General features: G+C 59.1%; 2 protein-coding genes across 7 annotated transcripts; both read left to right on the top strand.

Moving 5' to 3' along the window:
* Positions 1-334: 334 nt before the first annotated feature.
* SPEGNB (SPEG neighbor) lies at positions 335-2,456 on the top strand. Its single transcript, XM_061147905.1, is given in 5 exon segments — positions 335-474; positions 1,082-1,393; positions 1,993-2,136; positions 2,319-2,425; positions 2,428-2,456. Coding segments are annotated over 5 exon segments (732 nt in total).
* A 667-nt stretch (positions 2,457-3,123) lies between these two features.
* On the top strand, positions 3,124-10,153 carry GMPPA (GDP-mannose pyrophosphorylase A). 6 transcript variants are annotated; one of them, XM_061148663.1, is made up of 13 exons: positions 3,124-3,189; positions 4,072-4,132; positions 4,238-4,335; positions 5,257-5,360; positions 5,624-5,810; positions 6,166-6,225; positions 7,294-7,424; positions 8,452-8,586; positions 8,693-8,790; positions 8,957-9,003; positions 9,156-9,299; positions 9,410-9,578; positions 9,868-10,153. In XM_061148663.1, the coding sequence occupies exons 2-13, from the start codon at positions 4,093-4,095 to the stop codon at positions 9,966-9,968; spliced, it is 1,314 nt and encodes a 437-aa protein (XP_061004646.1). In that variant the 5' UTR covers positions 3,124-3,189; positions 4,072-4,092; the 3' UTR covers positions 9,969-10,153. The 6 variants fall into 6 exon arrangements, with proteins under 6 accessions (XP_061004646.1, XP_061004645.1, XP_061004648.1 ...); XM_061148662.1 differs by having other exon boundaries at positions 3,148-3,426; XM_061148665.1 differs by lacking the exon at positions 4,072-4,132 and having other exon boundaries at positions 3,148-3,426.
* The last annotated feature ends 5,592 nt before the right edge of the window (positions 10,154-15,745 follow it).

Raw genomic sequence — 15,745 nt, 5'->3', positions numbered from 1 at the left:
TAAATAAGGAGACTGTGTGGGTCAGGGAATGGGGGCTGGGGTCCCCGGGGGCTTGGGGCAACCACGCCAAAGAAGGCAAGGAGGGGAGCCATGTATAAAACCTGGGCCTAGGGCTGAACACCTACCCATGCCCTGGCCCTGCCGTTTGGAAGGGCATGCTGCCTGCCACCCAGCTATTCGAACCACGTCCTGAACTTGAGCCCTCACGAGTCTAGATCTTCAGGTCAGCCTAGACACTCCCACATAGGGGGATGTTCTGAACCTACAGGGAAAAGTCTGAAGTTCGGAATCTCTGTGTCAGCCTAGACCTCTTTGTTTGTTTCCTGCTACCCAGATGTCCAAAGCAGCTCCCGCCAAAAAACCAGCGGCCCTGTTCTGCTCCGCTGCGGCCCCTCCCCCTGGATGTACACTGGATATCAACGACCCCCAGGTTCAGAAAGCAGCCATTCTCATCCAGGCCTCTTACCAGGACCACAGATAAGGGGGAGCTCTGGAGAACCTCTGGAGGAAGGAAGCTGGAGCTGCAGAAGGTTCACAATTGCATTTGAGGGATGGGGGTAGACTGAACACTGTATTTGGGGGGGTGGGGGGAGACTGATGTTGAAGCTGAAACTCCAATACTTTGGCCACCTGATGCAAAAACCTGACTCATTGGAAAAGACCCTGATGCTGGGAAAGATTGAAGGCGGGAGGAGAATGGATGGATGGTTGGTTGGCATCACCGACTCGATGGACACGAATTTGAGTAAGCTCCGGGAATTGGTGATGGACAGGGAAGCCTGGCATGTGCAGTCCACGGGGTCGGAAAGAGTCGGACACGACTGAGCACAGTGTCATGTACCTACAGGGTCACTGGACTTAGAGGAGAGCAGTTTCTGAGGGGTGGAGGGGTGGCTGCCAGAGTAGACAATTTTACTAACAATTCAGGAGCGGCTGCCTTCCCTACCCACCCCCACACGTTTAAGGGTCTAGTGGGCTGAGGTGGGGGAGGGGAGCAGGGGATGCTGTACGGATGGGCAGGGCTGCAGGCGGGCCCGGGCCGTGTCATGAGAGCTTGGGGCCCTGACCTGGACCGTGCTGGTAGGTCCTGGAAGGAGCTGCGCGAGAAGGGGCCGCCGAGAGTGCTGGAGCCGCTGAAGGACGTGGTGCTGCTGATGGAGTGCACCGCGGCGAAACTGACTTGCCGTGTTTCGGCGTTCCCGGACCCATTCATCCGCTGGGGCAAGGACCGCAAGGAACTGCGCAACGGGCCCAAGTATCGTTATGTCTTCAAGGACCCTGACGTAGTGGCACTGGTGGTGCACGATCGCGAGCTGGCAGATCTGAGCCAGTACAGCATCAACGTAAGCAACCCCTTCGGCCAGTGCTCCGACTCGGCGCGCATCCTTGGGGAAAGGTACTACTCGCCCTGGCCGCAGTGTCACCGCGCGGAGCAGCACCAGCTGGCGGGCGCCCACAGCCTGGTCTTGCTGCGCTTACCGCTGGGCCTTTCGGTGTCCGCAGCGGGGTGTGGCCCAGCCCCCGCACAGCCTGATCGGCAGACCAGAGCGCAGCGCTGGCCGCGCGCGTACTCCTTTCCTACCCCCAGAATTCCATCCCATCCAGCCTAAGAAGCCCGCTAAGGGCTTCAGTCACGCGATTTCAGGGCCCCAAGGTCACCGAGAGCCAGAAGCAGAGGCAGGGTTAGAGCCCGGGTCTTCTGGTTCTCAGCCCAGCGCAATTTCCGAGGCACCGCTAGATGTGCGAACATTTCCAGGTTTTCAGCCCTAGAATCTCTACTGATCCTTCTTCATTAACCTCTGCGAAGGGCGGGACTAGTCCCGCTTGACGGTTGAGGAGATGATGACCCAGCGAGGTTAAAGAGCTGCCCAACGTCACACAGCGAGCTTAAATCCATCTAGTATTTAGAGACGGGTATTAGCTGGGGAGGTGATGCCCAGCCTTCCTCATCTCTAGGTCCTTAACTGGGTGGCAGTCCCTCTCCCTTCCTCTAGTTCCAGCGAAGATTCAGAAGGGACAGGATAACACTAAGGCGCGCAAAGGCGCCACGGTAACGCTGATTGCCGAGATCCTGGGTGAGCCTGCGCCCGACGTGGGCTGGGCCAAGAACGGGGAAGACACCGAAGAAGACGACAGGTGAGGGCGGGGACTTGCGCAAGGACAGCACCTGGAGCGGGAGCTCGGGCGGGGCGGGGTCCAGAAACTGGCGGGAGTGGGGCGGGGGCGGGGAACTGGGCGACGAAGAATGGAGCTCAGTACCCCGGCCGCAACCCGCGTAAACTGATCCCAGGCCCTGCCCTCCCCTTCTTCCCACCTAGAGTGTTCTTTGAGATCGACAGTACCTCCACGACGCTGACTATCCGCCAGGCCACGCCGGAGGACAGCGGCAAGTACGAGGTGTACGTGGAGAACAGCCTGGGCATGGACCATCCATCGCTCGCGTGGATGTGGCCTGAAAGGGACCCTCAGACCCGTCGCCCTGGCCGGAGCCCCGGGCGGGTGGGTCAGACAACCCTCCTTCATCTTGCTTAATAAAGCGGCTCTCTTTGACTCTTGGCGTCTATTCTGTTCTTTTGAAACGCCATTTCCCCTGCACTTGCACCCACACTTATTCCAGATCAACACACCAAGGTCACAGAAAGTTGGGATCAGAATGTTTGGAGGGTGCCTAGTCCAGTGGTTCATTTTGCAGACAGTGAATCTGAGATATGACTTTTCTCAGGGTCAAAAAGTTCCCGCACTTGCAAGTCTATCACTCCGTCTTCTCTTCTTTTGCGTAGCTCAAGCCCCACCTTCTCCTGGGGGATTTGCACTCTGGCCCAGTCCATCTCAAGGCTGGCCACACTCCCTCAGGTCTCTAGCCTCGCTCTTCCCTGGGACCTGGCTCTCTGCTTTGGCTGATACCCCTGGGCCCTTTCCCAGACAGCTCAGGTCCTAATCTTAAATTCCAATCTCAGTTTCTCAGGCTCCATTCTTCTAATTTGGATCCGCCCCCCTATATTCCTTGGCCACGCCCCCGTGCTCTCCCATAAATCTCACCTCCTCGCTCCTGGTTAGAAAGCAAGAGGATAGTTAAGAACTACAATTCCCGGCAGACTCTGCGAAGGAGTTCTCGCGAGTTGCGAGAAGACACGTGCGCGGAAGGAGCAAGCAGTAGCGGGCGACAGATCTGGCGAAAGGGGACTAGTGGTAAAGGGAGCCGATGGAGGGGCGCCGAAAGGGGTAGAGGGCGGAGGACGGTAGACCGAGAGCGGCTCGGAGGTCTCGACTGGCTCTCCGCCCTAACGCTCTCGTGTGGGTCCCACAGTCTCTGGCTGCTCGAGGCTAGGATTTATTAGAGTCAGTTGTGCAGTTTAGAGGGTCAACAATCAGTTCTCCGAGTCCAGAGATTCATTACTTGTCGTCAGTGTCGGTGCTCAGGGCTTGGTAGGTTCGGTGTTTGGGACGCTAAAGGAATCTGTCTTTTGACTCAGGGTTCATCACCTAGAGGTTAGTTTTAGGATTCAGGTTCAGCCTATATAGGTTTATTTTAAATTGGATTTGGGATGCATTATATACGCATCAGAGTTAGTTCAGTACTTGGGAGCCATTCTTAGGATTGTAGTTAGGTATTTGGAACTCAGGGTTCTGAGGTTCACTATTCAGGGTTCACTGTTGGGGTACAGGGCTTAAGATCTAGAGTCAGGATGCAACAACTGAGAATTGATGGGTTTGGAGTTTAGGTTTCTTGAGGTTTGAGATCCGAGAAGGGTGTCTCTTGCTGGGTTTCTGAGTTTGCTGAATCTGTGGCCAGAGGGAAGACTGTTAGGGGTCAAATTGTGGGGTGTGAATTTCAGAATTTGAGTGGATTCATTGTGGGGTTTGAAGGCCAGCTGGAGTCTGGGCTGGGATTTGAGTTGTGTGAAATATACGAGGTGTTGTATCCTGGGCAGGTGCATACTGAACTTTGGATTTACATCCTTGGAGAGGGCTAAGTGCTGCTATTTGGGATTTGGGGCCTAGTTGGGGTATGAATCAGGTTCCTGGGTTGGGGTGTGAGATCTGAGCCTGACTTCTCTGTTGGGATTTGAGGTTTAGGTAGCAATCGCCATCATGCTCAAAGCTGTGATCCTGATTGGAGGCCCTCAAAAGGGTGAGGAGCCAGGAGAAAGAGGGGAGGAGGTTGGGCTGAAGTGGTTAACTGGGTGAGCACAGAGAGAGGCAGGAAGCTGAAATGTGCTTCTTTCTCCTCTTCCAGGGACTCGCTTCAGGCCTTTGTCATTTGAGGTGCCCAAACCCCTGTTTCCTGTGGCGGGGGTGCCTATGATCCAGCACCATATTGAGGCTTGTGCCCAGGTAACCCCGTAGGCTCCCCTCTCCCACTTCACTTCCTGCTCATCTCCTTCATGCCATATTTCCCCCTTTTCCAACCATGACCTTCCCACAAGGCATAACTTCAGGGACCACCATTTACAAATGAAAATGTGGATGTTGCCCTCTGGAGTTGTTCTGTATGGCTGCCCTACTGTCTTCTCCTAACCTAGTCTCATCTGGCCTCTTGCTCAGATTCCGCTCCTATTTTTAAAGCATGGAATGTGAGATCAGGCAAAAATCTTGGAGACAATTTAATGCTGTAGCTTGGGGAACCTTAATGATAGCAAAGCGCAGAACTCATACCTTTGCTCACTGAGGAGCTAATTTCTTTATTGCTTTTGGTATTGAAGCAGGCAGGGTTTTATTTGAATCTCGTTTCTACCTGCTGTAAGGACATGAGCAAATTTCCCAGTCTTTCTGAGCCTTAGTTTCCTTATTTGTAAAAATGGAGATGATTAGACCTGCTTTGTGAGGTGGCGAAGCTTGCAATCGTGTTTGTAAAGTGCCTAGTACAGTATAGGTGCTTGATAAATAATATCCTCTTCTCAAGCTCAGATTGACAGATGATAAATACGGGGGCGGGGGGCGGAAATGAATGGGTTATTCTTTAACACAGCTTGGTAGGCAAAATCTTCCCTAGGGTGAGCCCCAATTCAGATGTGAGAGGGCAGGGGATAATAGAATAATAAAAGATGAAAACATCAGGGACTGAGGCTTTTCCAAACTTCCTCATTGTCCAGAGGAGGAAACAGGCCAGAGTGGTAAAGTGAGTGCCCAGGGGCCTCACAGCTGAGAAAGAAACTGTGGTCTCCAGACTTCGCAGCCAGCACCAGGGATTTCTCCCTGTTTTCATTCTTTCCTATCAGATATTTTTTTTCTTCCAAACTTTTCCTTTATCCCCAGGTCCCTGGGATGCAGGAGATTCTGCTCATTGGCTTCTACCAGCCTGATGAGCCCCTTACCCGGTTCCTGGAAGCTGCCCAGCAGGAGTTTAACCTTCCCATCAGGTGTTTGTGCACATGGGTGGTGTGGGGGTTGGGGGGCAGTGCCCTGAACTACTGGTTCTTGGGAGTGGGGTCCATCCACTGGACTTCACCCTCACACACTAGGAGGATTCTTATTGGGGCATCTGTGAATCCCTGAGTTTATTGAGTTTCTCTGTGGGCCGCGGGCAGGTGTACCTCTGGGAGCAGGAGGAGTCACGTACCGAGGCTCCTCGTATCTGTCTCTCCTGATCTCACTGAGCTGGCCCTGGGGTCCCTGGGGACAGGTACCTGCAGGAATTTGCCCCCCTGGGCACAGGGGGTGGTCTCTACCATTTCCGGGACCAGATCCTGGCTGGAAGCCCTGAAGCCTTCTTCGTGCTCAACGCTGATGTCTGCTCCGACTTCCCCTTGAGTGCCATGTTGGATGTCCACAGACACCAGCCACACCCTTTCTTGCTCCTTGGCACCACGGTGAGGGGGCCCCGGGGGACTGGAGGGTGCTGAGGGGGGTTAATCCAGAAATGTTTCTGGAATGCAGGGTGTCGGGGAGGCAGCCCAGGGGTTGGACTGGGAACGGGCATCAGGAGGGAGGTGTGCCAGAAACTGCAGGAGCAGTGGAGGGGGCGGTGGAGATCCCAAGCCCTTTGGCTGCTCAGCCGCAGGGAGCGGGTGAGGGGGTGGCGGCAGCTGTCAGTTCTCGCCCTTGCTGAAGCCCTGTCTGCCGTGGAGGTGTGTGCCAAGTGCTGTAGGAGAGGGAAAGAAAGAGGAAACAGACCCTGCTGCTCTGGAGCTAGCAGGTCACTGTCTCGGTGGGTCTGTCTTTCAGGCTAATAGGACACAGTCCCTCAACTACGGCTGCATTGTAGAGAATCCACAGACGCATGAGGTGAGAGCAGAGGGGGGCTGGCTTGCTCTAGGGATGAGAAGATGGTGATGAGTGAATGAGGCGTGAGATCGGAGATGGGCGTGGGAGGAGGGAGCGGAGGGCCTGTGTGTGTCATCATTCCCCAGCCACTCCACCTCTGGAAATGCTGCACCACTTTGGGGGGGGGGTGCCCACTCTCGTCAAACAGGTGGGGCATGTTCTCGGTTGTTCATCATGTATCCCTTCTAGAGAAATTGGAGAGAGTGAAAGCATCACAGTAGATAAATGCCTGGGGTGCTACTGAGAGCACAAAAAGAGGCCCAACCCAGCCTTACCTGGCTGGGGGACGGGAAGGCTACCTGGAGAAGGTCTGTTTAGATGAAGGAGATGGATGGCATTGCATGTAGAGAGACCGGCATGTGCAAAGGCCCGGAGGCAGGAAACCACATAGTATCTCCAGAATTATGGAAGTCAGAGCATAAGCAGCAAGGCGGAGAGTCTCTGTCCTTGTTTGTGAAGCTCCCTGACTCTGACTTTCATGCACCCCTTTTATTTGTTCCACCCCTTTTTATTTGTGCATTAAAAATACATGTACACACACACGTGTGTGCATAAATTTTATTTTGAAGTCTTGGGCTAGGCACTAGCTAGGTGTAAGAGAAGTAGAGCTGAAGGACAATCCCTGTTTCTAAGCATCTCAGACTAGTGGGAAACCCAGCCATCAGAAATGATACAGTGCTATGTGAGGTGTGGCCAGAGGTCAGGGGTGCCCAGATCTGAGAAGCCAGCTCTGGGGCAGAGTGGACTCACACTGGGTTTTGAAAGCCTAGTTTTTCAGATGAAGAGACGGGAAGGGGCATTCCTGGAGTAGGTATGCAATAGCATGGAGTTATGTCCCAGGAACACTGGGAGGTGGGAAGGAGCAAGGCATGTAGTTCAGACTTCCCTTGAAGGTGAAGGCCAACAGCCGGGGGCAGTCTGCGTTGCAGGAAGACCGCTCTGGCAGCAGGGAGGATCTGGAGCTCAGGGGGTCTTAGAGGTGGTGGCAGTGGCCTCTCCTCCCCTAACCCCAGCCTACTCTGTCCTCAGGTCTTGCACTATGTGGAGAAGCCCAGCACGTTCGTCAGTGACATCATCAACTGCGGCATCTACCTCTTTTCCCCGGAAGCCCTGAAACCCCTCCGAGATGTCTTCCAGCGAAATCAGCAGGATAGGCAACTGTGAGGCAGGCCCCATGACCCTGTGACCCCAAGTGCCCCTGGTAACAGACCCCACTCCCACCCCACCACCTCCCCCCCAGTCTCTGCAGGCTCCACGTCCACCCGCTCACCTTCCTTGTCCTTCTTGTCTCCACTTGTCATCTCCAGCCGAGCCTCCCCATCCCTCCCTTCCTAACCTCATTCTGTCCCTCTTCCTTATCCATCTCAGTTCGTCTTCTGTCACTGCCTGCCCACTCCCCTTCTGGTCCATTTCTCTCAACCCCTGAGTGTCCCAGAGATGCCTTTCTGAACAGACGGCAACACACACTTGGGTGCACACAGGCTTGTGTGTGCACGCACACGCACGTGCGCGTGTACAGCTGTACTCTCAGGCTCAGGCTCCCCCTGGAGCATAGTGCCCCAGAGCCCTGCTCACCATTGGCCACAGCCCAGGGTCGTCCTCCTAGGCTGGGACCTGCTCCTTCCCTGGATCCCTGCCTTCACTCCCTCCTCCCCCGCCCATCTCCCATCTCATGCCTCATTCACGCATCACCATTTTCTCACTCCCACCCATCTCTCTGCTTTTCTCTCCATCTCTCCTGGCCTCTCTGTCTGTTTCTGCTGAGCTGGCATCTCCACCATCTCTCTCTTTCTCTCTCTCTCCGTCTCTCTCTGTGACTGTCTCTGCCCTCACCAGCTGCCTTCCTCTGGGGTGAGTCTGTCTGTGTTTCATTCCATCCAGTGAGAGGGAGGGCGGATGGTGGGGAGAATGGGAAAAGGGAGGAGAACCCAGGTCTGGTCGAAGGGCAGGATGGGCAGCAGGTCTGTGCCTGGGAACACAGCAACTCGGGGGGTGGGGGTGGGGAAAGGGGGGGTGACGTGTGCGAGGGTGATGGGAGAGCTTCCTGAGTTGTAAGCATCCCTCTGGAGCAGATCTGACCAGACCTGGAGAGGTGGTGGGATTCGCTTTGATCCCTGTCCCCAAGTGATTGGCCCCCAGTCGGGCTCAGCTGGGGAACTGATGTCAGTATCCCTCCCTCCGTGCCAGGGAGGACTCTTCAGGCCTATGGCCCGGGGCAGGTACCATCCGCCTGGAGCAGGATGTGTTCTGCGCCCTGGCCGGGCAGGGCCAGATCTACGTGCACCTCACTGACGGGATCTGGAGCCAGATCAAGTCCGCAGGGTATGGGAGTGGCCTCTGATGGGATGATTGGGTTGTTTGAGACTTTGGGGCAGTGGGCACAGGCCCTGCTGGCCACTGAGCCCCCGTTCTACTTTCTGGCCCCTAGCTCAGCCCTCTATGCCTCCCGCCTCTATCTGAGCCAGTACCAGCTCACTCACCCAGAACGCCTGGCCAAGCACACACCAGGGGGTCCACGGATTCGAGGTACCCATCCTGCCCCAATCCCTAATCCTTGTGCCCCAGCCCAGCCCTGCTCCCCTCTGAGCTGTGACTCCTGGTCACAGATCCAGAGGTGAAGTCTCAGCCCCACCCTCCCTGAACCAGGTGTGGTTTAGGGGCATTTGCCCCCAGTCCTTTCTTCTGCTTCTAGGAAATGTTTACATCCACCCGACGGCTAAGGTGGCCCCGTCGGCAGTGGTAAGCAGTGGCCCAGCCCAGAGGAAGGGAGGTGGCCATCAGAATGGGTGGGGTGGTACAGATTCTCCCAAGCTCAGGATGGGGTCTCTCCTTCATGCACGGCTTGTAGGGTGGCCTCAAACAGGTCCCTTCCCCTTTATCTGTTCTGTAAGGGGACTGGATTGGGGGCCCTCCAAGGCCTATGGTTGTGCTGTTCTCCACAGCTGGGCCCCAACGTCTCCATCGGCGAGGGAGTGACCATAGGCGAGGGCGTGCGGCTCCGAGAGAGCATCGTCCTCCACGGAGCCACACTGCAGGTAGGCACCCAGGCCCAGGCTGCCCATATGGCGCCCCCAGAGGCCAAGCGGAGGGGTGTGCCCCATGGGCTCTGCATCTGGCCCCTCACTCCCTTCTTGCTGTTTGTCAGGAGCACACGTGTGTTCTGCACAGCATCGTGGGCTGGGGGAGCACCGTGGGGCGCTGGGCCCGCGTGGAGGGTACCCCCAATGACCCCAACCCCAACGACCCCCGAGCCCACATGGACAGTGAGAGCCTGTTCAAGGACGGGAAGCTGCTGCCCGCCATCACTATCCTAGGTATGCTTTCTTGGCCGCTGGACTGCAAGAAACTTCCACAGGTGATGGCCATGCCCTGTGGGAGCATTTGTGTGCCTGTGTGTATGTGTGTCTGTGTGTCTGTGTGTGTGTATTCCTTGAGCAAACATTTACCCAGTGTCTGCTGTGTGTCAGGTCCTGTGTAAGTCACAGGGGGCACAGATGGGCAGGGAGGGGTCCCCCCCACCCCCAGATGGCAGTGGCCCCCAGCTCATTGCCCCTCGCCTCCCCTCCCCATGGCTTCCCCCTGCTGCCCTGGTCCACACTGCAGGCTGCCGCGTCCGGATCCCTGCCGAGGTGCTCATACTGAACTCGATTGTTCTGCCACACAAGGAGCTGAGCCGCAGCTTCACCAACCAGATCATCCTCTGAGGGGGCCAGCCAGAAGGCCCCCCTGAACTCCAGTCTGCTCCCCTGAGGCTCCTGCCTGCCTGCGTGGCCAGTCTCTGTCCAGGCAGGCTCTTCACAGGCATGCTTGCGGGGAGCAACGTGGGTGGTCGGAGGACTCTGCCCTCCCTCTCCACTCCCTAATAAACCCGGGTGAACCCTGGAGCCTGCATGGACTCCGCTTGTGCCTGGGCTGGGGGTGATGGTGGAAGGGGGGCAGCTGAGTCAGGCCCCCCCACATTAGCATTTAAATTGGAGTCGTTGCTGCGGGCTCATGAATAATGAATCTGGAGCCCTGGTAAATTTCCCCCTCCTACTGCCTCAGCCTCTCTGCCGCTCTGGAGGAAGGCCCTCCAGGCTCCTAGCCCGCTGGTCCTGCTTTCACCCTGATGCTGCCTCCCTGTTCCCCTTCACTGGGCCTGGCTCAGGCTCCGGAGTGTAAGGTTTCCAAGGGGAAGGGGGAGGGATTTCGGTTGGCCGGTGGGGTGCAGGCGGCAGGCATGGGGATTGGGCCTGGGAGCCCAGGGCCCAAGGTTGGATCACCTGGTGTCCAGTCTCTTTGGTTCCTGCGCAGTCCTGGCCCGCTTTCCGCTTTGCCAGCTCCATCTGCTCCCAGCTTGGCTTTTGGCAGGATGGGGGGATTCTCCCCCGCCCGAGGCCACATCTCTTGTCTTCTAGTCCCTGGCAGGCAGGATGAACCTGAGCTGCTTGCTGCCTTCTCTCCAGAAGCACAGTGGGAGCTATTCCATTCTGGGAGGGGAGGAGCCCTGGCCACCTCCTATACCCTGGCTCTGCCCTCTGCGGGCCAGTGGGTGGGTAGGTGGAGGGTCCTCAGTCTTTCTTCCACATTCCTGAAGCCCCAGAGAAACCCAGCTCTCTCTGGTGTTCACCCATGACCCCCGTGTGCCCCTCCTGGTGCCCCCCCCCTTTCCCCAGCTGTGGGTGCAGAGCTTGGTTGCCAGATGAGCTGGTAATGATCGTAATCTGCTAATTGAGAGGAATCTAATTACCCGAAGAGAATGGGGGGGCAGGGCGTGGGTGGGAGGGAGGAGGGGGTCCTGGCAGCCGGCAGGGGTGGCAGGCAGCAGGGTGCCAGGGCCTTTATCAAAGCCCAGGATTTCAGAGCTTTGGAGCTGGGCACTTGGAAAGATGTGCCTTCTCAGGGGCTGGGCTGAGGCTGACCTGGGGATTGGGCTAGGTGTGACCTCCCAGCCCCTGGAGGCCCCTGCAGGCCGAGTCAGAGCACCTGTGAAACTACCCGGGGGTTTCAGCACTCCTGATCTACAATACAGTCTGCCTTGACTCAGCCTCTTGCCTCGTTCCCACTCCTCGTCCCTCCAGTCTCTTGCCTCCAGCCCCGACCTTCTGTCGCCTCTGTGTGGGGTCCGCAGGGGGCTGCAGATGGCTCCTCTAGGCTGGGGTCAGCCCCTGAGGGAAGGGCTGGGAGAGGGGTGGGCCACGGGGCCAGGGGCCCGGTCCCTTCCTCTCCTCCCTCCAGTCCTGACCCTTCTGTTCCGAGTGGTTGGCAGAGGCCATGGCAGCTTCATCATAAATATGATAATTTAATTATTTTCTCAGCAAAACACCGTGAAATCCAATAAGTCTGTGTCAGGCCCTGGCCCCCAGGAACCCCCTCCTGGGCCCAGTGGGGGTGGGGGCAGGGGCAGGGTCAGTGTTAAAAGTGGAGGGGGCTAGTGAAGCTGAGGTCCCTGTGGTGTGCACCCCCGCCCCAGGCAGAGCAGGTCACTGTTGTCTATGTGCTTAGGTGGAGAGGGGGCGTCTAAGGAGAGAAGTTCCATTGCTCTCCACTCTCTTCAAGCATAGTCTGGGAGGGGCCTAGTCCCCCTCCACCCCTAAGGGGACATCCCAGGACCCAGCACGTGGGAGTGTCCGGCCTCCTGAGGGGAGAGCTCTGGGGTCCCCCTTCGCTACCTCCGGGACTTCGTTGGCCCTGTAGGGGTAGGAAGGTGCTGGCCCTGGGGAAAACAGAGGGAACTGGGGTGGGAAGTATGGGATGAGAGGGGAGGGATGCGGGGGAGGGGTTTGCTCCTGCCATTAGCGCTTTTTCAGTTTCCATAAAAAGATTATTCTGTAAAATCAGCGAGGGGGAGCGAGCTGGGGGCCGGGGAGGGGGGGGCGGGTCCCTGGCACCAAGCTGGATGGGGTGACAGAGGAGGAGAGCTGGGGAGGGGGACTGAGGGGCCTGAGCGTGGAGAGAAATTTGGACGGGCTTCAGGAGCCAGGCAGGGGGAAGAGGCCGAGCCAAGAACACAGACTGGGGGGAGGCCGGCCAGGGTGGGGTGTGGCAGGGACCGGGCCTCCTTCCCACCCCGTCCCCATCGCCTCCCCCTGGCACTTAGCAGCCGTGATCGGGGGAGCAGATTGCAGCCCCTCCCCCTCTCCGGGAAGCCGGCACAGCTGGGGCCCCGCCACATCTGCCGCATCAGCACGGAGCACAGCTGGGTGTGCCCAGAGCCGTGCTCCCCAAACACGACGTGGGGGCGGGGGGCCCAGGGAGAGCCCAGACCCCTGAGACAGACACACTGACACCTCTGCCAACAGACACAGACTCCTGGAGGCGAAGCTACACCCACCGCCACACAGGCTCCCTGGTGCGCGGAGACAGGAGCACTCACAAACATGCAATTACTCTGCCCCGCCCGCCGCCCTCGCCCCTTCCGCCGCCTCCTCCCCTTCCTTCCCTCCAGGCTCCCCTCCGCCGCCCGGGCCAGCTCTGAGCCGCCCTCGGCCCTCGTCCGTAGGGAGCGGGGATTTCTCCCTCCCGAGACACCCTTCTGGAAGATTTGCAGAACAGGTGGGCAGCGGGTGGTAAGGGGCATTGGGTCTGAGGCTTGAGCTGGGGGAAGCCACTGCCCCACTCCGCGCCCACGCCTCTACCCACAGAGAGACACCCTCCCCTCTGAAACACTGGTCCTTGCCACCCTGGACGTAAGTGGTGGTCTCCACCCCCCAGTGGGCCCTTGATTGTGGACAGGGTCCCTGTGACACGGTTTCCACTGGCCGCCTCAAGGAGGCGCTGCGTGTCCTGTCTGTCCGAGTTCTAATCCGAGCTCGGAGGCTCCCAGGGCCGGCCCCTGCCACCCGCCTCCCCGGCAGTCTCCAGTAGCCTCCCACTCCCAAGGAATGCCCCTCTCCGCTCAGCTCTGCCACCCCAACGGGAGCAGCGTATGGGGGCTCCCTCAGTGGCGGAAAAGTACCCCGTCCTCAGCAGAGATGAACAGGAGGAGTCCGTCCCCTCCCCACTCCTCAACCAGGCGACGACCACGTGTGGCCTCTGGTTAAATCCTGCCCCCTCGCAGCCCTCGTTTCCCGCACTCATCTCCTTGGCCCCGGGGTCTGGTCCTCAGCCTTCTCCTCCCCGCCTCCCCCCACCCCGCCCCCGCCCCGGCCCCGGCCCCTCGAAGCTTTAATCCCTCCCGCTGCCGTACCGCCTTATCTGCTCCCAGCAGCTTTCACTGCTGCAAAGCCCTCTCCCCCCTCCTTCCCTGGATCTTCTTTCCCCTCCTTCCGCGTCCTCTCTTCTCTCTGACCACCACCACCCCGCACCCCCGGCCTGCCTCTGCCTCTCGGGCCCCTACGATGACTCCTGGCTGCCACCAGATACGAACGCCAGTGCCCTTGGCCCTTTCTCCAGCCTCAGCTCCGAGGTTGCCAGCTGCCTACCCGGCCCCACACTGGCCTCTCCCCACCCCAACCCTCCCCCGACAGACTCCACAGACTTGGTCAGCTTCTAACCAGCCGAGATTTTGCATCTTTCTTCCCTCCCTGCCCTCCCTTCTCTGTCCCCCGCCCCTTGTTCCTCCAGCGGCCCCCTCGATCTCAGACGTGGTCGCCTTCAACCCCCGGTCACCCACTGCCCCCACTGCCTCGGCCTGGGCGGGCCCCCAACCCTGATGCGGGGCTTTCGGTGCCAGCCACAGGAGACGGGTCAAGGCTGGGCTGACCGGCCCTCGGACAGAGCAGGGGGTGCCCAGTGCTGGCGGCCAGTGGGGGCAGGGCCCGGCGGCGGGACGCTAACCCTCTTCAGTTGCCTCAGATCACGTCCGGGCCTCCCCACCCCCTTCGCTGGGACTCTCATTAACCGCTTCTCCTGCCTCGTCCGCGGCATAAATAACCCAGATAAATCAGCCGCCGTCCGCCCCCCGCCCCTCGGCCCCCGCACAGCCCGTTTGTCACCGCTGCTCGCTCACCAGCCAGGACTGGCCCAGTCCCGGCCTCCGCCCCCCGATCCGTGTCCCTTTCCCACCCACGTCTGTCCCACACTGGCCGGTGCCCGGGGTCCCCAGCAGAGCCAGGCCTGGGACAGGTATCAGCTGGGCTGGGCAGGGTGGCAGGGCGGTGTACTCTGGGAGCTGAGGGCAGCTGGGGCCTCCCTCTAGGACTATGCTGCCTAGGAGTTTGGGGGGTCATGTCATTTATGAGTGGGTTCACCCAGGCTGGGCACGTGAGACCCACGAAGAGGGTGGGGGAAAGGGGCCAATGTAGCTTAGCTTGGGGGTCCCAGCTGGGAGAAGAGGCAACCCAAGGCCTGAGGGTGCGGGGCAAGGTAGTTGGGAACCCCCAAACTGGATCCTGAGAGGCCTCCAGGTCTACCTTCTGGAGCACTTTGCCCAAATGAAACCTCCATGCCCCCTACCAGGGGCTCTGAGTCAGAACCCTCCGGCCCTCCCTCACCTATCTGCCCCCCATTCCCCCGCCCTGCCTGGTCAGGCCATACAGATGCGCCACTCTAATCGCTGCCTCCGTCCATCCACCGAGCTCTCTCTGTCGGGAAGCCTACTTCAGCCGGGTGGGGGTGGGTGGAGAACTGGACTGGGGAACAAGTCTGGGCAGTGGGGCCAACGGGAGGGGGGGCAGAGGACGCCTGGCTAAGGCTTCACGTCTTGACCCTGCCCTCCCCCCCTCCCCCCAACTCCTCCCCCCCAACCTGCACCCACATTCCCACCCCCAGAGTCCTGGGCAGCCCCTCCCCCCTTGCTCACACCCGGCCCGGGTCCCAGCTAGCCACACTTGGCCCTGATGCTCACTGCAGGGGCAGCCGGTCCCCTGGGAGTGGGTGGGGGAAGCAGGGGGGAAAAGGAAGGGGGAGCTTGGGCGCAGGGCTGGGGGTGGGGGTGGGGAAGAAGCTGGGCCAGGCCCCAGGGACCAGCTGGGCAATGAGCCGGGGAAGCAGCCGGGAGGCTAAATGAGGGAGATTATCACCCAACTGCAGCCGGGCAGAGAGGGAGGCAGGCAGGGAAGCGGGGAGAGGGAGGGGAGAAGGGACGGGGGCCAGAGGGGAAGGGGGTGTAAAGGGGATGGGGGTGGGGGTGACAGGGGAGGCTGGAGGGATTGGGGGGAAGGCCAAGGGATGAGCTGGAAAGACATGGAGGGGCTCCCACTGAGCACAGCCATATTCCCGGGGTCTGGGAGACTGGATGGTGGGGACTTGGGAACAATTGGAGACAGCTGGCTGTGGGGCAGTGGGAAGAGGGGGGCGCATGCGGCTCACTGCTGCTCCACTTTGCAGTGGCCTGGAACTCCCCTCACCACCCTCCGCCCCCTGACCCCCTTAGCCCCCTACACAGGGTTACCACCCAACTTCACTCCTGCTAGAGGCTGAAGGCTTCCTGACGCACCCTCAGGAGGAAAAGGGTGTGCTTTGGGCTCACGATGGAGGTCAGTTATGTTGGGGGGCACGACCTGTGTTCACAGGACAGTTTAGTAATATGCACGGAGTCCTGGGCAGCAACCAGTGCTGG

Source organism: Dama dama, chromosome 8 (genome assembly GCF_033118175.1).
Source record: "Dama dama isolate Ldn47 chromosome 8, ASM3311817v1, whole genome shotgun sequence".
Classification (NCBI taxonomy): Eukaryota; Metazoa; Chordata; class Mammalia; order Artiodactyla; family Cervidae; genus Dama; species Dama dama.
The sequence above is the reverse complement of the archived record's forward strand: the minus strand, read 5'-3'. Positions and strand labels throughout refer to the sequence as shown.